The sequence below is a fragment of the Neovison vison genome, chromosome 2 (genome assembly GCF_020171115.1).
Source record: "Neovison vison isolate M4711 chromosome 2, ASM_NN_V1, whole genome shotgun sequence".
In the NCBI taxonomy this organism is placed as follows: Eukaryota; Metazoa; Chordata; class Mammalia; order Carnivora; family Mustelidae; genus Neogale; species Neogale vison.
This window is the reverse complement of record NC_058092.1, coordinates 27,062,083-27,087,460: the sequence shown is the minus strand read 5'-3', so window position 1 is coordinate 27,087,460 and position 25,378 is coordinate 27,062,083. Positions and strand designations below refer to the sequence as shown.

The following is a 25,378-nucleotide window of genomic DNA, read 5'->3' as shown; positions in this document are numbered from 1 at the left end:
ACAGATAATAAAAAAGGAAAATAAAAACTAAAAACAAAAGTTTAGAATAGGAACTTCAATACCAGGGAAGAAATAAGTTAAAGTAGGCTCTAAAATTAAACACTGCTGCTCTATGTGAATTGTTTATTGGGTCCCAAATTTCCTGGCACCCAGTATCACAGAGGTTATTATTAGGAAAAATTCCTACAGAAGAGAAAAGGCTTTTCCAGGTATTTTTCTCAACACCACCACCAGAAGCAGAAGTGTTACACTGGGTTCCATATGGGTTATTTTACAGATAAGGGCTCAAGAATACAGATTTGAGTCACCCACATACTGTTAGAGAAAGGAACACAATTCCTCATATTTGTGTAACAGATTCATGCCCATACAACCTTACCTTTATAACAAGCTCGTTATAATTGAGAACAGGGTATTAATTCTCTTTTACCATAAAACTCCAAATTCTGAACAATCTCAAATAGTCCCATTTACAAATTTAAAATTGGCAATAATATTAAAAGTGATTCAGAGAATTCAGACTACAAAGAGAGAAATGATTTTACCTCTACAGCTTGGGTCTGAGGATTCTTGAGAGAGTGCATGGTCTTGAGAACTTCCTAAAGAGTCAGAACATGGGCTAGATGCAGCATGTTCAATACCTGACAAGAAGAGAAAAAGAAATAAGAAGTTTAAATAAAAATGGGAAAATTTAACACCAAAACCAAAGTTTTATGCAGGTTTTGACCTAGTAGGTATCCCTTTTGTATAGACTGATGACTTGAACTATATAACCCCAACCCTCTCAATCAAGACACAAATTCATACTGTGTATTTACCGCCACATTTCAGATCCCCCTGCTCTTCCTTGGCATTTTTCCACTGAACCCAGTTCTTCCAGGCATTTACCCCATACATGTATTTCAGTGTCATCCCAGACACTGAACACCCCTGAAAGGCTCCTTGAATAAGACTTCTGGGCTCCACAGCTACTATAGACTTCTTCCGTCCCTGTAAGAATTTCAAAAATTCACAGAATATAAAATTTAGTTATGAATCTTTAAGAAACACAGTTCTCAATGAAAGAAGAAAATAAATTTATAGAACACACAATTAACTATTAGACCCTAAAGATTCAAGCTCTTCAAGCTAGAAAGAGTTTTAGAGGTTAATCAAAACCACATGAGGAAAGAAAAAAAGAGAGAGCTGAAATGCAGAACTCTAATAATTTCTAACATTAAGTACTCACTATGTTCCAGATACTGAACCCACCCAATGAGGTATGAATAACCGTTATTACCACTCAGGTCTACTTCATGGAACAGATGAGCAGATCCATTCTGGGATACAAAAAAGACCCCATATATTCTCTAATTACAATCAAATCAAACTAGAAACCAATAATGAAATGATGTTAAGAAAATCCTCGAGAATTAGAAATTAAACAACACATTTATAAATACCCATGGTCAAAGAAGAAACCACAAATGCAATTAGAAAGTATTCTGAACTTCAGTGAAAATGAAGACATCAATTTTTCCCCCACAGTGCTAAAGCTTACAATGACATATATAATATTAAAATGTTTCTATGAAAAATAAATCAAAGTCTAAAATCAAGAATCAAAGCTTTACTTTATGAAACTAGAAAAAAGTAGACCACATTAAAACCCAAAGTAAGAGGGGCATCTGGATGGCTCAGTCAGTTAAGCAGCTGGCTCTTGAGTTCAGCTCAGGTCATGATTCTGGGGTCATGAGATCAAGCCCCACATCAGGCTCTACACTGGGCATGGAGCCTGCTCACCTGCTTGGGATTCTCTCTCCCTCTCCCTATGTCTGCCTTTCTCTGTCTGTCTCTACCCACACACTAAAAATAAATAAATAAATAAGATAAAACCCAAAGTAAGGAAAACTAAAGAAATAATAAAAATAAGGAAAAAAATCAATAAAAATGGGATAGAGGATAAAAATAATAAAATTTAAAAGCTGGTTCTTTCAAAAATTTTTTTAAAAAATCAATACATTTCTAGCTAGAATGATCAGGGAAAAAAAGACAGAAAACATAAATTACCAATACCTGACCCTAGATACATTAAAAGGGGAGTTAAGAGAATGCAGTCATGCCCATAAATTTGATAAGGCAGATGAAGGAATTTCCTGAAAGACACAAACTAACAAAGCTTGCTCTAGAAGAGATAACCTAAACAGCCATAAACATTTAATTCATAGTTTAAAACTTTCCTACAAAACCCCTGTAGACCCACCAGTTAAATTTTATCAATTTTATTTTACAGAAAAGGAGTAAACACCAACTCACTGTACAATGCTACCATTATGCTGAGAACAAGGCGAAAGAATCATTACAAGACTACAGATCAGGGGCACCTGGGTGGCTCAGTGGGTTAAGCCTCTACCTTCAGCTCAGGTCATGATATCAGGGTTCTGGGATCAAGTCACGCATCGGGCTCTCTGCTCGGCAGGGAGCCTGCTTCCTCCTCTCTCTCTCTCTCTCTCTCTCTTGCCTCTCTGCCTACTTGTGATCTCTCTCTGTCAATTAAATAAAATCTCTGAAAAGAAAAAAAAAGACTACAGATCAATCTCTCTCTTCAATGGAAACATTTATAAAACCTTAACAATATATTGGCAACCTGAATCCAACAACAGACAGAAGAATAAATACATCAGAAGAAAGTAAGGTTTATCCCATGAATGCAAAGTTACTTGACCGTTTTAAGAATTAATGTATGTCATCATTTAACAGACTCAGAAAGGAAAAACCAGGTAAGTATCTCAATAGATTCAAGAGAGCCACCTGACAAATTTAACACAAATCATGATAAAAATTTTCAGCAAATTAAAAATAGAAGCAAACTTCCTGCCTGATAGGGGCCATCCACAAGAAACCTACAAGTAATATCACAGTTATTATGGCAAGACTGAACACTTGCCCTAAGATAGAGAATAGGCATGAAGATCTGCTCTCATCACGAATATTTCAACACTGTACTGAAGTTAGTACAATACATAAAAAAATCCTAGCTAGTACAATACATTGCAAAAGAAAAGAAAAAAGAAAGTGCATTAAGATTGGAAAGGAAAAAGTAAAACAATCTTTATTCACAAATAACAGGATTGTCTAAGGTATGATATCCTAGACTTTAATCGAGCAAAATCATAGTACATATAATCGATAAAGAAAAAGAAATCTTGGGGTGCTGTGGTTAAGCACCCAACTCTTGATTTTGGCTCAGGTCATGAGATCAAGTCCCACCCACAGTGGACAATACTCACAGCTGGGGTATCTGCTTGAGATTCTTTCCCTCTCCCTCTGCCCTTCCCCCAGCTTGTACTATCTCTCACAAATATATAAAATTTTTCAAAAAAGAAAAAGTATCATGTTAACTGGAATTTAAAGAAAAACTTGAAACAAAAAATATACATATTAAGAAACAAATTAAAAATAAAAGAAAAAAATCTCTGTTTTTATATGAGAATGAACACCAGAAAATGAAATTAAAAATACTACTACTTAAAACAGGATCAAAATAAATTTCAAAAACTTACAAGTATAAGACTTGGACAGTATAAAACACTTGTTGTTGTTGTTTTAAAAAGATTTTATTTATTCATTTGACAGAGAGAGAGTACAAGCAGGGAGAGCAGCACATAGAGTGAGAGGGAGAAACAGGCTCTCTGCTGAGCAGGGAGCCAGATGCAGAACTCGATCCCAGGACCCTGGGATCACACACTTGAGCCGAAAGCAGCCGCTTAATGAACTGAACCACCCAGGTGTCCCTAAAACACTGCTGAGAGAAATTAAAGATAAAGGAGAAAAATACCATCTTCATAGATCGAACAGCTCAAAATTGCAAAGATATCAATTCTCTGCAAACTGACCTATGGATTTAGAACAACCCCAACCAAAGTTCTAGCATGCTTTTTTGTAAAAACTGACAAGTTGATTCTAAAATTTATATGGATATGCAAATGATGATTTTGAAAAAGAACAAAGTTCAAAGACTTACACTCCTGATTTGAAGACTCATAAAGCTACAATAATCAAGACATTTGGTACTATATTAAAATATACAAAACAGACATATTAAAATAGACATAGTTCCCTATTCAAGGGAACAGAACAGAAATTCAGAAATAAACCGACACATATATAGTCAGCTGATTTTAACAGAAGTGCAACACAGGGGCGCCGGCTGGCTCAGTTAAGCATCCAACTCTTGATTTCAGCTCAGGCCATTCTCTCAGGGTCCTGGGATCAAGACCCACATCAGGCTCTGTACTTAGTGCAGAGTCTTCTTGGAATTCTCTCCCACCCCCCTCCCTCCGCTTCTCCCCCTGTGCTCTCTTTCTCAAATAAATAAATGTGTTTTTTTGTTTTTTTTTTTAAAGTGCAATGTAATTCAATGAGGGAAAGCATAGTCTTTTCCAAGATGGTACTAACCAACTGGACATCACAAACAAAAACAAGAAACCTTGATATTTTACTCAATTCATACATAAAAATAATCTTGGAATGATTATAAGCTAAAGTATAAAACTTTAAGTATAAAACTAGAAGAAAACATAAGAGAGTATCTTAGTTCTCACAGGTTAAGCAAAGACTTTTACATGGAACACTAAAAAGCATGAATCATAAAAAATAAAAAATTGATAAAAAGGACTTTTACAAAATCACAAAAGTTCTGCTCTTCACCATTAAGAAAACAGAAATGAAAATGCAGAATAGGAACAAAAGTCATGTCTGAGAAAAGAATTATATCCATAATAAAGAACACAACTCAGTGAGATGACAAATAACCCAGTTTAAAAAATGAGCAATAGTTCTAAACAGACACTTTACCAAAGAAGATATAATAATGACAAATATGCACATGAAAAGATGTCCAACATCATCAGTCATTAGGAAAACATAAACTAAAGCCACAGTGAGATACCACTATGCACTGGCTAGAATGGCTAAAATTAACTGACAATACCAAGTATTAGCAAAGTCATGGAACTGATTGGAACTCATACATTCTTGATGGGAATTCAAAATGGTACCAGCTATTACTTTGGAAAACCATTTGATAAGCTTTCTTACAAAGTTAAAAACACACATACTGTAAGACCTAGCAATCCCACTTCTGCGTGTTTTTCCTCAAATGAAACTGTATGTTCACACGGACATTTATATCTAGAATGATCATAGCAGATGTATTTGAAATTGCCCAAACCTGGAAATAACCCAAAATTTCCAACCGTTAAACAAATTCTGGTTTGTCCATACAATGAAATGCTACACAGAAATAAAAAGGAATGAATGGCCTTCTGATACATGAAACAACATAAGTGAATCTCCAAAACATTATGCTAAGTGAAAGAAGCCAAACAGAGAAGACTATAAATTATGTAATTCCATTTATATGACATTTTGAAAAAAGGCAAAGCAGTACCATTTTGCATCAATTTGCAAAGGAGATTGGTGCTTATCAGGAGCTAGAGAAAATTGATTCCAAAGGTCATGAGGGAGCTTTTGGGACAGTGGAAGAGCTATGGTTATGGTGGTAATTACATACTGAATATGTATGTTGAAGGTCATCAAATTTTACACTTAAAATTTATAAAATTTCTGGATCCAATTATAACTCCAAAGAGATAATTTTTTTAAAATAAGGCTATTAGTGGGGTGCATGGGTGGCTCAGTGGGTTAAAGCCTCTGCCTTTGGCTCAGGTTGTGATCTCAGGGTCCTGGGATCAAGCCCTGCACTGGGCTCTCTGCTCAGCAGGAGCCTGCTTCTCTTCCTCTCTGCCTACTTGTGATCTCTGTAAAATGAATAAATAAAATCTTTAAAAAAAAAATAATAAGGCTATTAGTCTTTCAGTTTTAGTATGGAAAAATCCTATCAATATAATAAAGAGTCCATGTGAATTTCACTATTATACTATATTATAAAAGTAATAACTTCATTGTTATAATATGTAAAAAAGAAAAAAAAAACTAAATTTAGAGACTTTTAAAAAAGTGTACAACGAGGATTATAAAAAACTTTTTAAAGTAAAATAGAACAAAACACACTTAATTGTAAAAACCAAAGAGAAAAACCATGATAAAAGAAATACAAAGTAATGGTCTTTTTTTTAACAACAGCTGTCTGTCTTATTATCGATATTTTTAGTTCATCAATTATAACACAAATTCATTAAAATGTAATGATTATGTGGCACATACAAAGGTGTTGTGTCATATGCTATTGTGGAGTGGCAGGAATGCTGCTCTTTCTTGTGTCTGTATGGCTGAAACCTGGACCATGGGTAAGTACATGCTCCGAGCTCATCAGACCCCAGTAACTCCAGAATGACTTACTGTAACACAAGTGAGTAGCAGAACAGAGTAACAAACCATCCACTAGTAAACTGCAAATTTTCCTGGTACCAGGAAGGGTATTTCCCTTCTATCAGATGGAAAAGGCTTTTAATGATGATCCAGATGATGACAATGGCAACAAACACTGAGCAGCTACATAATAACCACATACTAAGCATATGCCATGTGCTGCGCTAAAAAACTTATCTTACCAACTCTATTACCGAAACATCGAGGTTTACACATCCCTTTAAAATATTCTAAAGATATGGTTCTTGATTATACAAAACAGAAATAAAGGCACAAAACTACAAGACTGTGTAAAACAATGTAGGAATACACTAAAAAACACCAAGGAAAGAAAATGGTAAAAAAATTAAGCTACTGCTTACTCTTCGTCTAGGCTGAGGGAAGCCATCTCTGTGCCGTCGTCTTGTTCGGGAACGAGCCTGGATTCCCTGTCCTTTATTCAGCGGGTCAAAGGATTCTATAATAATTAGCAGAAAGCAAAATTTGAGGTAAGTAACTCATAGATTTATATAAAGACAGACTGGGGGAGGAAACATCAGGTAATCATCTCTATATTATTTTGTTCATGATAAAATAACTTACTTATATTCTTAAAAGAAACAAAAGATACAGCACTTAAAAACTTCTTTAAAAATCAAGGAAACCTCCTACATGGTTACAATGGAAAGGTTAAAAAAAATTAACCATTTATCATTTAACCTTCAAAGGTAGGGATCATTTGTGTCCTAGACTATTACACAGTATATCTGCTTCATAATGTCAACAAATCAAGATGTTCTAAAATCAAGAGTATTTTATGACACACAAACCAGATGGAAAATCTGCTTCCAGATCCTGCTCAGTTTCCCCTTTTGAGAGCGGTTTCAAGTCTGAATCAGCCTCTTGCACAGCATTTGACTTTAAGGCATAATGATTCAACTCTTCCTCCCAGCTATGTGGAGTAGATACTGCCTCTGATTCAAGGTCACCACTGTATGTACTTCCTTGGTCTGAAACAGACAGAAAACAAACTCAAAATAAAACAGACTCTATATAGCTAAGAAGCCTTCTTGAACTCCAGAATAACAAAACTGAGATATGATTGCTGATTTAACTAGGTACACTAAAGAATAAAAACTTCTTTACCAGCCTCACAAAACTGGCTTCATATTCTTGGTATACACTTTAGATTTTATCTCAATTAGTCCTTAAAACCAGTATGTGAGGGGTGCCTGGTGGCTCAGTCATTAAGTGTCTGCCTTCGACTCAGGTCATGAGCCCACGGTCCTGGGATTAAACCCCACGTTGGGCTCGCTGCTCAGTTGGAAGCCTGCTTCACCTACCCCCAGACGCCCTTCTTGTATTCCCTCTCTCACTATCTTTCTCTCTCTGTCCAATAAATAAATAAAATCTTTAAAAAAAAAAAAAAAAACCCAGAAAGAAAAAAACCAGTATCGGAGGTACCTTTTATTATTCTCATTACATATAAGCATACACAAACACCTGATGCACCCTACAAGTAGCTAAAATTGCAAATATTAAATCCAAGGATACTAATACTTTATTATTTATATTACTAAATATTTTCTTTTAAAGATTATATATATTTATGAGAGAGAGAACACAAGCGGGGGGAAGGCAGGGAAGACGAAGCAGCAGACTCCCTGCTGAGCAGGAAACTTGACAACAGCTCTATCCCAGGACCCTGGGATCATCACTTGAGCTGAAGGCAGACACTTAACCAACTGAGCCACCCAAGCGCCCCGAGGATTGTATTCTAAGATCTGAAATATATGTAGAATTACAAACCTTTTTCAAAAATCTTGGTGTCTAGAAAGAGTTCCTGTTCAGAAGTTTGGGATCCTAAAGAAAGAAAAAAAAAGGTATACATTTAACAACTTACATGTATACATAAAGTAAACTGGCTCTCAAATGAAATAACTGCATTACCTAAATGAATCGTACTAGGGAATGCTAAAATAGCCTTCATATGCAGAAAGAATGATTCATTAATAAAACTAGGCATTAGTGGTAAATGAAGTCAAAGAAATTATGACTGGTAACAGTAGTTGTATTTCTAGGTAGTAGTATGAGAGAAGTCAGGTCAAGAGAGACCTTTATTTTAGATTTTACACTCCTGTTGTGCTTTCTGAATTTTTTTTTTTATCATGAAACACATACGCACACACCCACAACTTACAAATTGAAAAATATGCTTTGAATTGCTTTTTTCTCCCAAAATATAATATGCCTTACTGTTGCACTGAAAAGAACAGAGTTTTACCAATTAACTACTTAAAAAATAAAAAATGTAAGGACTGAAAGTAAAAAAATAAAAAAAAGAAGAAGAAAAAGAAGAAAAGAAAAATGCTTTTTAAAGCCTAGGAAAATTGCTTTTTTTCTCTGAAATCATATATAAATTAGCCAGTTCCCTTCAGATGGAATTCATTTCTCCCTCCTGTATGTTTCTAAACCATTTGATTTTACTTACACTATAGTGATTACAACTATCTTTCTTGAAGGTTAGTTTTGAAAGTTTTTTCAGTCTGACTCAATTTTTAGGTTAAGGCAAACTTACAATATTTATACAGAGGAAGCACCTGAAAATGTTAACTATTATTATGAATGGAGATGCCAACCTAAAATGAAGTTTATTATCAGAAACTGCTCGAACTTCTAAACCAATTATCAGAAATTAGAAGATAAAGCACAGGGGGCAATACCCTAAGACATTAAATTCCACATACAAATGGGTCTCAAATTACGAGATTATACACTAGAGAGCAAAATGAGACCAGAAACTGAGATAATAACAAATAAGCTTTTTATGCATCTCTGAGAATATATATGATTTTAAAACTTAATGGCAACACAAGAGGAAAGCTGACATTTTTTTAAGTGCTACAGTATTCTGAAAATCATCTAGCATTTATTATGCAAAATCTAAACCTGGTGGCTAGCTTTGTAAAAACTGTCACTGAAAAAAAAAAAACAATTTCCTGACTCCTCAGTGATACAGGAAAAGGCCTTCATGTATTTCAACTATCCAAACACCATTTTCTCTATCTCTTCTTATACCTACAAATCAAGGAGGTACTAATTAAGGCTAGAAACCTTTCTGGATATGTACTGCAACTTCTTGTTACTGCCATTTGCTTTGGAGTCAAACGGAATTCAACTGGTTCCATCACATCCTGACTGCATAACCAGGGCAAGTATGATATCCTATTTTCTGAATGAGGAGTTTCAAGTAAACAGTATTCACCCCACAGGGTGGCTGTAAAGGTTAAATGAGTGCATTTAGGACATGCCCAGGGTATGGTAAGCACATAACTACTATTCTTATTGATGGTCTATCTATCTATCATGGGATTTATCTATAGGTAATTTTGAGCCAAACAGTTTTCCCATCCTAAGGCTCTTCTATCAAAATGCTTACTATTATACAACAGGAATTTCTTAAATAGGTATCACGCTTGTAATATAGGAATAAAGCCAGAACATAATCATGAAAATGGATTTACAGATTATTTTTCTGGAAAAATTAAGAACTAAAAATAGAATATTAATACTTAGTTTTATAAAAAGGATAGAACTTTCAGTTATCAATTTTAACAAATCCATATACTTGCTATTTAGAAACACCTGACTGAGATACCCAAATATTTTTAAGTGTCCTTTTTACTTTCTTTACTTTAAAATTATACCAACCTCCCTGGGATAGAGTTTTCTCCTTCTCTTCATCTTCTGCAATCATTTCTGCCATCTCAAGAAGATCAGCTTCAAATGGATGTGAAGGAAGCTTCTCCTTAATGTCTTCAATACTCTCAGTGACTTTATCTTCATTATCCATTGAGGATGGAATTAGCATAGGGACAGGCATCTGAAAGACCAAGAACAGTTTCTGGGGAGTATGTCTATCAACAAAACTATTATTTGTGAGATGATTTAAGTACTAAAATAATGAACAAATGTAGGTATTTCTATTTCTAATGATTAAAACAGTCCTGCTAGTTTGTTCTTATAAGACTAGAGCCATCTGAATAAAAATTCAATTCAGTTCAATTTTCTAGACAATCAACAAAAAAGTATGTTTCTGAATCATCTAAAAGAGTAATTATCTAACACATTTTTGTTTCTGATTATATTCTTGCTTAACATTTTCAGTTTCACACAACCATTTTCCTTAAGAATTCACCAAGGAAAAATATGTTTCCAATAAAAAAAGAATACATTTCTAAGAAAAAGAATGATGTAAATCACAGTTTTTACTTTCTCACCCCCGCTAGACTCTAGAATTTTAGCACATACACACAGTTTCTGTTCTTTTTCTGTTTGAGTGGTCTTATTGTGTATGAAACGTTATGAACAGGCTACATCACAGCATTCTCTGAGAAGGCAGGGTATAAAGAGAGGCAGTCCTTCACATACTCCATATTAAAAAATATAGTGATGGGACGCCTGGGTGGCTCAGTTGGTTAAGCAGCTGCCTTCGGCTCAGGTCATGATCCCAGCATCCTGGGATCGAGTCCCACATCAGGCTCCTTGCTCAGCAGGGAGCCTGTTTCTCCCTCTGCCTCTGCCTGCCATTCTGTCTGCCTGTGCTCACTCTCTATCCCTCTCTCTGACAAATAAATAAATAAAAATTTTTAAAAATTTTAAAAAAATATATAGTGTTATGATAACAACCAACTATAGTCAGGAATATTTTACCAACAAGTGAAGAGGTTTTTTATGGCATTCTAAGATATTAGTTGAGGAATACGTGCACTAAATCAGTCTTAATCTCTAAATGATTACTCACTGGAACTGGAATGCCAAATGGGACTGGTGCATACTGAGTATAAAGATGAAGAGGTATGGGCACAAACACTGGTACGGGAACTGGTACCACGATGATCTGGGGCTGACTTGGAGTGTCTTCTAATGAAAGGGGAAAAAATTACAAAAAACAAAGAGAGTTAGAAACATTCCAATAACAGAAAAGTTTTAAGGGAACAAAGATGTATAGTCCAAAAGAATTATAATTAAAAAACTTTTTAAAGCACATAGACTTGGGGTGCCTGGGTGGTTCAGTTGGTTTAGCATCTGCTTTCGGCTCAATGATCCCAGGGTTCTGGGATGGAGTCCCACATCAGGCTCCCTGTTCAGCAGAAATCTGCTTCTCCACTCCCTCTGCCTCTCCCCCCAGCTTGTGCTCTCTCTCTCAAAGAAATAAAAGAAATCTTAAAAAATAAAAAATAAAGCACACAGACTTAAAGTTCAACATAAGTGTAATCTCTGACACTCCGAGTCCACAAAAGTAGAAACAAATGAATAGAGAAGAAAGGATTGAAGAGAGCAGTGATTAAAAGTGGGCAACACAACAATGATTGATATGAAGATACAGTGAACGAAGGATATAATTTGGATAATGAATATAAAGAACTGGAACAGTAATCTTAGAAGAGAGTAACAGAAAACTAATAACATGAATAAGAACAGAATGTTGAGATTAAGTAGGCAGAAGAGCCATTTTTGTGAGGCTATAATGAACTTTTAAAAATCTTTCCAGTAGATAACCCGGAACTACTACAGATTGGTTAGCACAGAGTAATATGATGAAAATGTCGTTTTACAAGTTTAATTTGGGGGCGCCTGGGTGCCACAGTCAATTGAGCATCCAACTCTTGGTTTCAGCTCAGGTCATGATGGCAGGGTCATAAGATGGAGCCCCACATCGGGCTCTGTGGTAGCATGGAATCTACATGAGGATTCTCTCGCCCTCTCCTTCACCCTCTGCCTTCCCCTCATTCATGTGCACATGTACACACACTCTCTCTCAATAAATAAATAAAACCTTGCTTAAAAAAGTCTAATTTGGAGACCCTCTTAGCATGGAATAAGAAGAATATCATGTATAAAAGTAGGCAACAATTGCAATGTGTAGAGCTATGATGATGAGGACCTCAAGCAGGGTGGTTATGATACCTATAAAAAAGAATGAATATATACAAGCAGATGTTCTGAGGTACTAGAAGATGAAATAGAACATAGAAACCTAAATATGAGTAGGGAAAAAGTGAGTATTATGGAGAATTCATTAAATTATTTAATAGGTATCCTATAGAGTCCTTTCTATGTGCCAGAAAAATACCCTAGAAGATTATAAAACCATTAACGTAAAAGAAAGATGATGCTAGTGACAAGAAGTGAAAAGCTGACAAGCTGAGTAGGGTCAGAGGTGGGAAATAATATGGGATCAATTTTACTATGGTCCAGTGGACATTAAAAAAAATTACTTATGGATAGGGGACTGAGAAAAGTGGGTGAAGGGGAAAAGGAGATACAAGTCTCCAGTTATGAAAAGAGTAAGTCATAAGAATAAAGAGTAGAGTATAAGTAATACAGTCAATGATACCATAATAGCAATGTGATGGGACAGATGGTAGCTATACTCCAGTTGAACATAATGTATGAACTTTTCAAATCACTAAATTGTACACATGAAACTAATATAACACTATGTGTTAACTATACTCAAAAACAAAAACTCCCAAATCACGTGATTAGCAATGTCTGATAACCAAGCTACATAATACTAAGTCATTATTAATTTAATACAAATATAGGCTAATGTCATCTGTAGCATTACTAGTCAATGTGGTTCATGGGAGCTTTAAGAAAGTCAAAGCCTCAGACCCCACTAAATTACAACATACTTAATAAAATTCCTAAGTAATGCATATGCATATTGATGTTTTCTCAAACACTGACCTACAGGATAACCTTCCAGATCTAGGATTACTTTCTGGTTTAAGAATTCTGAGGCTTGGGGCACCTGGGTGGCTCAGTGGGTTAAAGCTTCTGCCTTTGGCTCAGGTCATGATCCCAGGGTCCTGGGATGGAGCCCTGCATCGGGCTCTCCGCTCAGGAGGGAGCCTGCTTCCCCCTTCTCTTTCTGCCTGCCTCTCTGACTACTTGTGATCTCTGTCAAATAAATAAAATATTACAAAAAAAAAAACAATTCTGGGGCACCTGGGTGGCTCAGTGGGTTAAAGCCTCTGCCTTCGGCTTAGGTCATGATCCCAGGGTCCTGGGATAGAGCCCCGCATCGGGCTCTCTGCTCAGCAGGGAGCCTGCTTCCCCCTCTCTTTCTCTGCCTGCCTCTCTGCCTGCTTGTGATCTCTGTCTGTCAAATAAATAAATAAAATCTTAAAAAAAAAAAAAATTCTGAGACTTTTTGGGTACCTGGGTGGAGGCCCTACTGCAGGAATGGCAGGCCAAGAATACTGGGTCCCAATCACCCTCGGCCCTAATCACTTGCAGGGCAGAGATTCTATGCCAGGAGAGGCAAGCTGAGAAAATCAAAGGATAGCACCATACCCAGAATCCAGAAAAGTAGCTGAGAGCTTTTGCCTGGGGGAGAGGCCATTCATAAGAAAAGAAAGCCCTTTTGCACAAAAATCTGACTTTATTTGAAACAGAGGGTGGAAAAGTTCAAACCTAAGGATGCTCTACAAAACAATAGTTCCTCAGGGGGCCTGGGTGGCTCAGTGGGGTAGGCGGTTAAGCGTTAGCCTTTTAGCTCAAGCTGTGATACAAGGGTCCTGGGATGGAGCCCTGCTTCAGACTCCCTACTCAGTGGGGAGTGTGTTTCTCCTTCTCCCTCTCCCTTCCCCCTCCCCCATCATTCTCTCTCTCAAATAGATAAATAAAATCTTAAACAACAACAACAGTTCCTCTTAATTAAGACCCTGTCTATATAATTTCAAAATCTAGGCTTATTTCATAAAATTACACTGTTATTAATAACAAAAGAAAATTAAGTATTCAAAGCATGGTATTATAAATTAAAACCCTCTCTTTGCCATAATTTCTTAATTCTCAGAGGGTGAAAATACCTAACTCACTGTTGTGAGAACAAAACTGGGTAAAGTATATAAGCAACCAAATACATAACGCAGGAAACAGTAGGCACTCAATCCATGTAAACAGCTTTCATATTCCTTTCCCCTAAAAAAAAATTTAAAGGAAGAAAGTGCAAGGAATATACCTGTCTGGCATTCTTTGTTTTGGGTATGTGGTTTGCAAGAGGTGGCTTTAGTCTGTGTGATGGGTTTGCACAATAAAGCTTTATTCTTCAAAAGTCTTGGGGGTTGGGAAGGTGGCAGTTTCAGGGCATCTGTTTGTGTACTTGCCTAGTAAAAAAAAAAAAATCAGAAACCAAAGAGGTTTTCAAAAGCTTATGATTAATTACAAGAAATATTATAACTTCAAAGGAAATACTATATTGGTATTACATGTAAAACAGAGAACTTACTAAATATGTAAGAAATACAATGTTCCTGAAATAGCAAGAGTAATAAAATAGTTTGATAACTATATATGGACACTGAATGTATCTAATTAACAGTTCTATTTACCAAGAAAAACACTATTTCTATTGTAAGATACTGTTGGCCAATAACAATATTGGCTATGTTTAAAATGAAAACGTTATTTCCTGGGTTGAGTCTTAGAAGACCTTGTTTTCAAGATAACTAGAAATAACAGAACCACTTAGGGTCACTTAAGTAACGTAAAAGAAAGATACGAAAGTTATCCCAGAGACCAGAAAACACTTTAGAAATGCCCCTGTTCTAGTCATAAGTTTTTCTCGTATTTATTTTTTTCTTCTCTTGTTTAAGAGACCAAAAAAAAAAAAAAAAAAAAAAAAAAAACTGAGTAAAAACCCAACAATGCTTATTTAAGGATAATCTGCCCTGGGTGAAAAACAAAGTACATTTTGTAAATATTTCATCTATAATCTGACTACATTACAAAACACCTCAAATATCTTTTACACCTGGATTATGTAAAATCTAATTCTCTAAAACTAAACTAAAAAAACAAACGAACAAACAAAAAAACCAAGAAAAACATAAACCAAACGAACCAAAAAAACCGCCTTCAGTAACTATACAGAACAAGCATTCAAAGAAATCAAAGTACATAAAAGGCCTAATGAAATAACCAGAATATCTTGTTCCCAAAGATTAAATGAGCTTATAAAATTTATTTCATATAAGAAAGAATAAAGCAAGGAAAATTAGCATAGACATATTCAAATGTATAAAGCTGGAACATTAAATATAGTGGCAATACCAGTTAAAAGAATAAAACTTACATCACCAATGATTTTTGCTGTTACTGTTGGAACTGCACCTAATATAAATGAAAATAAATACTTAGGACCTTACACAATTATTTAAACAGCAGCATTTAAAGCTGATGGTGTAATGACAGACAAAATCCCATAACAAAAACAAGAATTATCTTAATTCACAGGAATACTACATGTAAAGTGTCACATGAAAAAAAGATATCTGGAAGTGATGAAGACATTGTTTAATGCCCAGCAGCCCACAGGGAGGCGCCACTCATAAGGTAAGTGTGTCAAACATAGGAAAATGATCACTGATGGAAAAAAAAGATACAGACTGACTGTATTCAACTTCAAAAGGCTAGATAAATGCTTTCAAATCAGACATACCTTGTAACACACTGTTAGAATTCACTGTGGGCTGAGCAGCAGGAGCACTGGCTAATGATACTACATTAGCTATAACTGGAGTTGAATCCTTTCTTAGAGATGGGGGCCCTGCTGAAGCAGCTGGCACCATGGAAATACTTGCTAAAAAACAAAAATTTGAAAACCTTATAATTTATATGCACAAACAAAGAAATCAACATCTCAAGGAGGTTAAACGATGCTTTTAGCAAGGTTAAATTCTAAGAATCACTTAAGGATTAACTGGGCTTTTGTCTACCTTTTTAATTAGTGAAACTTAAAAGTATTCCATGTACTTTCTCTTGCATAACTATGCATGTGGTACAGTTAAAAGGCATGTGATTAGACTCTACGTCCTTTGTTTTACTCTCAAATCCTTTTTTAAGGATGTCAAGGTATATATACACAATTATAAATATTAACTGCCATTCTTTCCCATAGTTCTTAGAGTTTATTTAATTCAGTGTGCTCAGAGAAAACACAATGAACTCATTTTCACAAAGCCTTAATCCAAGATGTTAAACAAAACAGGGATTTAAATGTTAATGTCATCTAAACAGAATGAAATTTGTGAATTTGCATTTTATGAAATTATTAACAGCTGTTTAAAGTTCCCAATCTGTAGAACAGTAGTTGTTCCTGGCACTGATCAAAGACTGTAAAGTTTAGTTTTACCTGCATTGTTTTGTGAAGGTGGGTCACACATACTCTGCTGATTACAGAACATCAAGATACAAAGCAGGTTACAGAAATGCTTCATTTCTCCTCGCCATTTCAAGGACTCACTGAGTTTACCCTGTCGCTTACAACCATCACATTTGGCCATCTAAAAATGAAGTTAAGATGGTAAAGGAGTAAAAAACAAATTATCCGTGGCCTGACAGAATTAAAGCAGCACACAAAAGACAAGTGAGGAAACTAACTTAGAATCTAGAACACAAAACTGAAGGTTAACTACCCTAAAATGGTACTTAACTTTTTTATCTTTAAACTAAACTTTAAACTATCTTTAAAATAAACATTAAGGGATGCCTGGGTGGCTCAGTTGGTTAAGCAGCTGCCTTCGGCTCAGGTCATGATCCAAGCGTCCTGGGATCGAGTCCCACATCGGGCTCCTTGCTTGGCAGGGAGCCTGCTTCTCCCTCTGCCTTTGCCTGCCATTCTGTCTGCCTGTGCTTGCTCTCTCTCCCTCTCTCTCTCTAATAAATAAATAAAATATTTAAAAATAAATAAAATAAAATAAACATTAAGTCACATTATAGAGATGCCAATAAAGGGTAATTTAAAAACACAGTGAAATCAAAATAAGACACAATCACCTTCAAAATCATCAGAAGACAAATTCATTTTAGATAAAAAATTAATAAAATGCTAATTTTAAATACTTTAATATCTTAAGACTGGTAAATCTTCCATAAGGAAATTTTAAAAAAAGAATGTAACTTCAGTGACATTAAAGTCTTCCTAAATCTTGTATTAATACTGAAAGAGGACATAATACATTTATTTTCTTTAATGCCATACAGTTAACACTTACAAGTTTTAAATCACTAAACTGCCCTTCGTACTACGTTAAAAAATAAAAGGAAGCAATGTATGCCCTAACTTGAAAAACTCCAGGGATATGGATTATATTTACCTGATAGAACAGAACTGTGTATTTGGACATGCATTCTTCACAACAGAATTCTTCTACTTTTCCCCCCAAATTATTCTGTACCAATTTGGGAGATGTCTGTAAACAATAACTGCACATTTTACAGTGATTTCCCCAGCGTTTTGCCAAGTCATGTTTATAAAGCAATTTGCAACCTAAAAACAGGAAAAATAAAATTTACGTGAGAAAAAAATACTAAGTATCTACATCTTTAAACTTAAATGCCCTGTGAAAATGTTTTCACACTTGGATCCTCACCAATTAGTAGATTAAGAGAACAATTTAAAGAAATATCATTTTCTTTTATTAAACAAAATAAGACAGGACAGAAAACATTATAATGCATCACACATAATAAAAGCCAGTTTTATTTCATAAAAGTTTTATTTTACTTGGGTGGGTGATAACATACTAGGTCACAATGTAAAATGTATTCTTCTTGTGTGTTGTGGTCAAAAGGTTTGAAAGCCACTAGTCTAGGAAGCCAATTGTGTACAGTTTTAGAATAAAACAAAACATTTTAAATATAGAAAATACTAATCTAAATAAAGAAGACAATCTACCTCACATTGATTTGCCTATTCAGAAACATATCCATTTAAAACAAAAGAAGTGTAATCTTAGGATGCTACCAAAATTTAAGAAGTTCTCTTTTTTTTTTTTTTTTTTTTTAAGATTTTATTTATCTGACAGAGGTCACAAGTAGGCAGAGAGGCAGGCAGAGAGAGAGGAGGAAGCAGGCTCCCCGCTGAGCAGAGAGCCCGATGCGGGACTCGATCCCAGGACCCTGAGATCATGACCTGAGCCGAAGGCAGCGGCTCAACCCACTGAGCCACCCAGGCGCCCCAAGAAGTTCTCTTTAGAAATAAGAGTAACAGGAGTGCCTAGGTGGCTCAGTCGGTTAAGTGTCTGACTCCTGGTTTCGGCTCTGGCCATGACCAATCTCGGGGTCCTGGGGTGGAGCCCCGACTCAGGCTCCATGCTCAGCAGGGCGGCTGCTTAAGATTCTCTCCCTCTACCTTTGCCCCTCCCCCACCTAATAAATAAATGATTTTTTAAAGTGCAATAACTACAAGATCCCTATCAACGTAAGAACAGAAAATGTTTTTCATATCACCACCATCTTCTGTAATACAGTTCAATGATTTTTCCTTCATTTTGACATCTATATGATATGAAGGACTAGCTCAGAAGAAAAAAGCAAACCAAGTGTAAACAAAAGGCTTTGTTGTTATACACAAAGGATAAACTAGATATGCTTAAACAGTAACAGCTTAAACCATCAGTTACTTTTAAAAGGATCAACATGATCAGGAGTAAGATGATCTTGCCTTTACCTTCACTACAGAATGACTTGTCAGCACCTGAGAATCGCACAGTCTCCTTTACAATTTTCTCAATTTTACAATATTCACACATTGCCATTACATTATTTATTTTCTTATATTCATCAGAACAATTCTTGCCACAGAACTGAAACATTTTACCCTGCAAAGAAATAATCATCAAGTACTAATTAAACATTTGGTTTATCTTTTGGAAATTCTATTCTCTCTTACTTTCAAAACATGTAATGTAATTCCAAGAGATAAAAAGCCAGAAATGATTTTATATATAGGCCATCTTATACTCAAACCCTTTATCAGGATCCTATACTTTACCTTATAGTCAAGAAGTTCTGGTTTTGTGGCAAAAAGACGGTTACAGTGCTGACACTTGAGTTTCACAACACTTCGTGCAAACCCAACATGCTGGGATTGCGCAGCAAGTCGCTGGAGACCAGCTGCAGCAGAGCTACTGATAGAAGTAGGAGAAACAGCAGAGGTGCTCCCCGCTCCTGCTGACACTGTTGAACCTGTGGGGATGCTTACAATTACTTGGCCCTGAGACAAGGGCACTACTGAAGAATTCATTCCCGCTGGTTTATTGAACAAATTCTGAAAAATGAAACAAACAAGATGATTAATGTAATCATTTGTTCAAATAAACAAGCAAAATTCGCTATCTTTGAGCAGCTTATAACTGAATGGGCACAGTTTCACTTATATCCAAAAACTAAAATAATTTAACTAATAATCTCATTAATTTTAAAAACTTTTTAAAAAAGTAATCTCTATGTGCAACATGGGCCTTGAAGTCCTGATCCTGAGATGAAAAGCGGTTTGCCCTACTGACTGAGCCAGCCAGGGCCCCAAACTAATAACCTCCTTTAAAAATATCCTCCCAATAGATAATCTGGGTAATAACAATTCCACTTAATGTTATGCGAGCCAGTTAAACAACAATCCTCCAAACACACCAAAGTCAAAGAATCCACGTTTAACAAGACTGAGAAAGTGTAGGCAACTGGGGCAGGAGCAAACACCTACCAAGTTTACATACTACATAGCAGGCGCCTCACTGACTGGAGGAGAGGAAGATTTCTGAAGCCGTACCTGGAACGCGACAACACAGCTGTAGCTGCAGAAGTTGCGTATACTTCCATCTGACATGGCGAGGTGATACTGAGGAATTGCTGAGGTTTTACAACTGTTACACTGGACTTGTACACCTTAGCAAATCAAAATAAAAACTAATGAATAATATATACAAATGTATACAAATGTTTGAGAAAATAAGTAACTATTATCCAATATATGAAAATTCAAGGGCCAGGTCAAGTTGCAGGAACTGAAACTAAATCATGTCACATACAGACAAAAACTAACTTAACATTAATAACATTTCTGTTAATTTAAAGTTGGAATAGCCTACCCTGAAACTACAAAATAAATGAATACTGAAATAAATCAGGTATGGATAAAAAGATATATTAAAGAAGCCATATGAAATTCTTTTGGAAAATGGGAATACACAAATAGGCAAACAACTAAACATCTAACTTAAGAAATCAAGGCAAGAGTTGATATTTTACAACACAGACCTGAAATATTTTAAATCTGCCTTAAAAATCAATTAAATTTAGACAAAAATCTGTACCATACAAAAGAGCAATAACCATAACTTTTTTCAACTATTATATAGTTTATGAAACCAGTATTACCTGCAGAAGTAACCATTTTAACTCTGTAAGCAGATAAGCAATTAACAGAACAGAAAAGCTCTGTCTTTCCCAAGCTATTGGTATTTTCAATCATTTCTGCTGAGGATCTCAATGATTTGCAAAGCGCACATGGTGTAATTTTGGCTGATTTCTATTAAGAGAATAAAATAACATTCATTTTTACCAAATTATAAATAAAAGCATAATTCTTTGAAATGTTTATACTTAACACTGTTGAGATATTTTAAATTAGTGGCTTTCAAACTTTTACGATTACAATCCTCAGTAAGAAATAAATTTTACAAAGTGACCCAATACATACTTTTGAAGTTTTACTTGTGTATTACACATATATGTATATAAAACTGAAAAAGTTTCATAAAACAATATAAATCATGATGGCATGTGATGCATGTTTATATTTTCCATTCTATTTTATTTCATTAAAAAATAATGTTGACCATAACCTGGCAATTAATTTGGGGATCTATTAATTGATTGTAACTATAGTTTTAAAAATGGAATTTTAAAAAAGTACACAATAGGCAATTCATGCTCTTACATCATACTAAAGATCAGAAGAACCCCTCCCCCAAAAGGTTCTATCCATGGCCATAAAATGTGAATTCAAGAGAATAAACTTATTAGAAAATTCATTACCAAATACTCTACCAGTATTAACAACAAAGTACACAAAGCAATAAGCAAGGAAGCAATGAAGTGGGAGCAAACTTTGGATATCAAAGTGTCTACATATAAGCAATCAACGAGTCTGTTTAGCAAACAATGCTAAATACTACTAATGTATCACGTATTCAGGGTAACTTATGAAGTATATCCAGTATTCATTATCTCTGTGAAATTTCTGCTGATAGTTTCATCTTGTCCTATCAAGTAGAACTGGTCATGTTTCCTCTGTGCCCTCCTGTACCATAATACTTCCATCATACTATCTCTACTCAGCAGTAGGTCTATCTCCCCCGAGAGACAGGTAGACCTTCAAAACAGGAATCACATCTAATGTCTGTTTAATAATTACATATAAAGAAGGAAAAAAATTATATATGAAAAAGGAAAGAAAGCAGCAGATATGACCATCCTCAATACGCCAGGTTCTATACAAGGTGCTTTCTCATTCTTACTTCACATAATCCTAACAACATCTCAGTAACAATAGTAGTATAATATCCATTCACAGATAAGAAAATGGACCCAGGACTTTAACTGCTTTCCCCATGGTAAAATTCTGTTTGAATAGAAAGTCAAGTAATCAAATAGAGATCTGCTTTACTTCTAAATTCACGTTCTTTCTCTACATCACAGTACATATTAATATGTGAGAAATTTAATAGATATTGGCTACATTAAAAATAATAAATTAATTTAAAATGAAGATGATTCAGGTGCCTGGGTGGCTCAGTGGGTTAAGCCTCTGCCTTTGGCACAGGTCATGATCTCAGGGTCCTGGGATCGAGTCCCCCATGAGCCTCTCTGCTTGGCAGGGAGCCTGCTTCCTCTTCTTTCTCTGCCTGCCTCTCTGCCTACTTGTGATTTCTCACTGTCAAATAAATAAATAAAAATTTTTAAAATAAATAAATAAAATAAAATTAAGATTGTTCAACCTATTTCTCCTCTTGTGGAATATAAACCATCTTTCAATGGACTGAATCCAAGTAACTTTAAACAATACCAAGAAACAATACCAAGAAAATAGTCCTTTGGACAAGGATAAGCTCATGAAGATACTGGCTTTTTTCCCCCTGTGAAAGCAAAACCAAGGTGTTTCTAGAGGAAGAAATAAATAGTAAAGCTAAGCCCCTTTAATGTGCTCCATAATAACAAGAAATAGAAACACCGTATAACACTGAAAATTACAAAATCACTGCAAAGTATTAATAATAATTTAAAAGAAATTTCTCACACATTACATTCATGAATCTTGTTAGACTGTATAAAAATTCACTATTTTAAGAAAAAGAGTGATCAGCTAATGCACTGAAACAGGAAGGCACTGTAAAACTTAAAATGTAAAAGGTTTTTACTATTCCTTTGGATTTATGAATTTTAAAATCTAATTCGTGATCAAAATTTACTAATACAATACAAATACAGTAAAAATGAAACTACCTAACAGACATTTGTCATACAGCATTCATCTAATTCATCTTTTATAAACCTCATCAATTCACAAAATAATATATGATGTACATTTATTTTTTCCTATTTCATGAAGAAAAGGAAAAACCTTTTAAAGACAATCCTAAGATTTTTTTTTTCTGAATTCCAATTTCAACTATATGGATTTGATGGCAAGAATATATGTTAACTTGGACCTTACCTTGTCAAATAATAAAGTATACACTTATACACAAACCAAAAATATATTTTAGAGAAAGTTATTCACCAAAAAGATGAGACTGGGTCTCTCTGGGAGATGCATTATTTTGCTTTGTGTATTTTCAAAATATTGCTCAAAAACATGAACCATATTTTAAATACCAATGCCATGCCCTAAAAACATGTATTTCAAATGCACGAAGAGAAAAATATGCTACTTATAAAACTCTGTAAGTGGATTTTTAATACATATTCATTTGACAGGTTCTATTTATAGGTTAAAATATTAATTAAGCTAATAATAACATCTTAGTATTTTTGTGACAACATGTTCATAAATAAGATCTACCAAAACAAGTAGATCCTCCTAAAAGGAACAATAGTCATGTACCTGCTTATATGCTGTGACACATGCTGAGCTACAAAACTTCTTGGACTGGCCCTCTATCTGAAGCATGTGGCACTGCCCAGAGCCACTGTAACAGTAACCCCCACAGTTCTCACAACAGTTCATCGTGAGGTTGTTGGCAGACCGAAACTTCGAGAAGCAGGCATCACTGCAAAGTTTATGTACCACATTCTGGTAATTAACTTCATGTCGAATCTAGGAATTAAAAAACAATACACCACCAACAAGCGGAGACCATCAAAAGCTGTTCTTAAGCACAAACATTAATCTCTCTGGACCCCCTGCCCAAAAGTAAGATGACTTACAACAGCATTCTTCTGACACATGCTGCATTTGGTTGAAATGCTGTTCGTATTTATGGTGACAACAGGTTTCCTTTTCAGTTCATATGTTGACAGACATGACTGGCTGCAAAAATCTTTACTAGTGGTGCTATTTTCAAACTGGGCACTGATCACATCCTTTGGATTTAAAATATCTCTAAAAATGATAATAAAAATAGGATAAGCCACAGTATCATTTGTATTTTTCCTTTTTGTCAGTTAAAATAAATAAAACAGGGGAGCCTGGGTGGCTCAGTTGGTTAAGTATCTGCCTTTGGCTCAGGTCATGGTCCCAGGGTCCTGCCTGGGATGGAATCCTGCATCCAGCTCCCTGCTCAGTGGGAATCTGCTTCTCTCTCTCTCCCCTCTCTGCTCATGCTCTCTCTCGTTATCTTTCTCTCTCTCTCTCTCAAATCTTAAATAAATAAATAAGTCAGAGACAATTATATATATGGAAAGGACACTGATATTTAAATAAGAACACCTCGGTTTTCCCAGGTACACTGATAAATTGCTCTGATCCTTACATTCTGTTCTATAAACATAACTAAGACATGGCTTACTTCATAGAACTGTTGGGAGTATAAGGTGTTTCAAGACTAAATGGATATACATCAAACAGTTATCATTCATTATCTCTAGTAGGTAGGATTATAAGAGATGTTAATTTTCTTCTTTAGGCTCTTCTGCATTTTCAAAATATTCTATAAAATAATACTACATTTGAAAAATTTTAGAAACACCATATTTTAAAAGTACAACTACAGGGCACCTGCCTGGCTCAGCTGGTGGAACATGTAACTGCTGAACTTGGGGTTGAGAGACCCTCCATGTTGGGTGCAGAAATTAGTTAAAAATAAAATCTTTAATAAATAAATATATGTGAAAATACATTTCAAGCTACACAGTGTCTACTCTAGCATGGTTATATAAAATTGAGTACTGCTATTTTTTTTCTTAAAGATTTTATTTATTTATTTATTTTACAGGTGGAGATCACAAGTAGGCAGAGAGAGGACAGCAGGCTCCCTGCTGAGCAGAGCCCGATGTGGAGCTTGATCCCAGGACCCTGAGATCATGACCCAAGCCGAAGGCAGAGGCTTTAACCCACTGAGCCACCCAGGCGCCCGGAGTACTTTTTAAATAATTTAATTTGTAAGGGTGCCTGAGTGGCTCAGTGGGTTAAGGCCTCTGCCTTCGGCTCAGGTCATGATCCCAGGGTGCTGGGATCAAGCCCCGCATCGGGCTCTCTGCTCAACGGGAAGCCTGCTTCCCTTCCTCCCTCTCTGCCTACTTGTGATCTCTGTCTGTCAAATAAATAAATAAAATCTTAAATAATAATAATAATAATAATAATTTAATTCGTAAGCATTAGTAGCAAATCTAATGAAGATTCAAACACTTCTAAGGCCTCCTACCATTCCATTCCTTATTCTAACCCCAAACCAGTATTCCCACATAGCAGTTTATTAAATACATTAAGTGAAAACCATTTTAAAAGCCAATAGAAGGGGCTCCTGGGTGTCTTAGTTAGTTAAGCAACCAACTTTTTATTTCAGTTCAGGTCATGAACTCAGGGTCATGAGATCGAGCCCCAAGTTGGGCTCAGCGCGGAGCATGGAACCTGCTTGAGATTCTCTCTCCCTCTCTCTGGCCTTCGTTGGTTCATGCTTGTACTCTCAGGAAGAAAAAAAAAAAAAGAAAAAAAAAAAAGCCAGTGGGGGAA

The 25,378-nt window shown here is 35.4% G+C and overlaps 1 protein-coding gene across 3 annotated transcripts in view; it reads right to left on the bottom strand.

The window, feature by feature from the left end:
• The window catches only part of ZMYM4 (zinc finger MYM-type containing 4), a 148,374-nt gene that overhangs the window by 17,927 nt on the left and 105,069 nt on the right, over window positions 1-25,378 (bottom strand). For all 3 annotated transcript variants that reach the window (XM_044237782.1, XM_044237781.1, XM_044237783.1), the window contains 18 exons: window positions 23,635-23,809; window positions 23,312-23,524; window positions 20,584-20,734; window positions 19,976-20,091; window positions 19,202-19,477; window positions 18,878-19,028; window positions 17,523-17,695; window positions 16,559-16,709; window positions 15,866-16,006; window positions 15,500-15,537; window positions 14,387-14,531; window positions 11,156-11,274; window positions 10,063-10,234; window positions 8,161-8,214; window positions 7,182-7,361; window positions 6,735-6,829; window positions 819-990; window positions 546-641 (listed from right to left, as the gene is read on the bottom strand). In XM_044237782.1, the coding sequence (XP_044093717.1) occupies window positions 546-641; window positions 819-990; window positions 6,735-6,829; window positions 7,182-7,361; window positions 8,161-8,214; window positions 10,063-10,234; window positions 11,156-11,274; window positions 14,387-14,531; window positions 15,500-15,537; window positions 15,866-16,006; window positions 16,559-16,709; window positions 17,523-17,695; window positions 18,878-19,028; window positions 19,202-19,477; window positions 19,976-20,091; window positions 20,584-20,734; window positions 23,312-23,524; window positions 23,635-23,809 (2,618 nt within the window). The remainder of the gene's footprint in view (window positions 1-545; window positions 642-818; window positions 991-6,734; window positions 6,830-7,181; window positions 7,362-8,160; window positions 8,215-10,062; window positions 10,235-11,155; window positions 11,275-14,386; window positions 14,532-15,499; window positions 15,538-15,865; window positions 16,007-16,558; window positions 16,710-17,522; window positions 17,696-18,877; window positions 19,029-19,201; window positions 19,478-19,975; window positions 20,092-20,583; window positions 20,735-23,311; window positions 23,525-23,634; window positions 23,810-25,378) is intronic.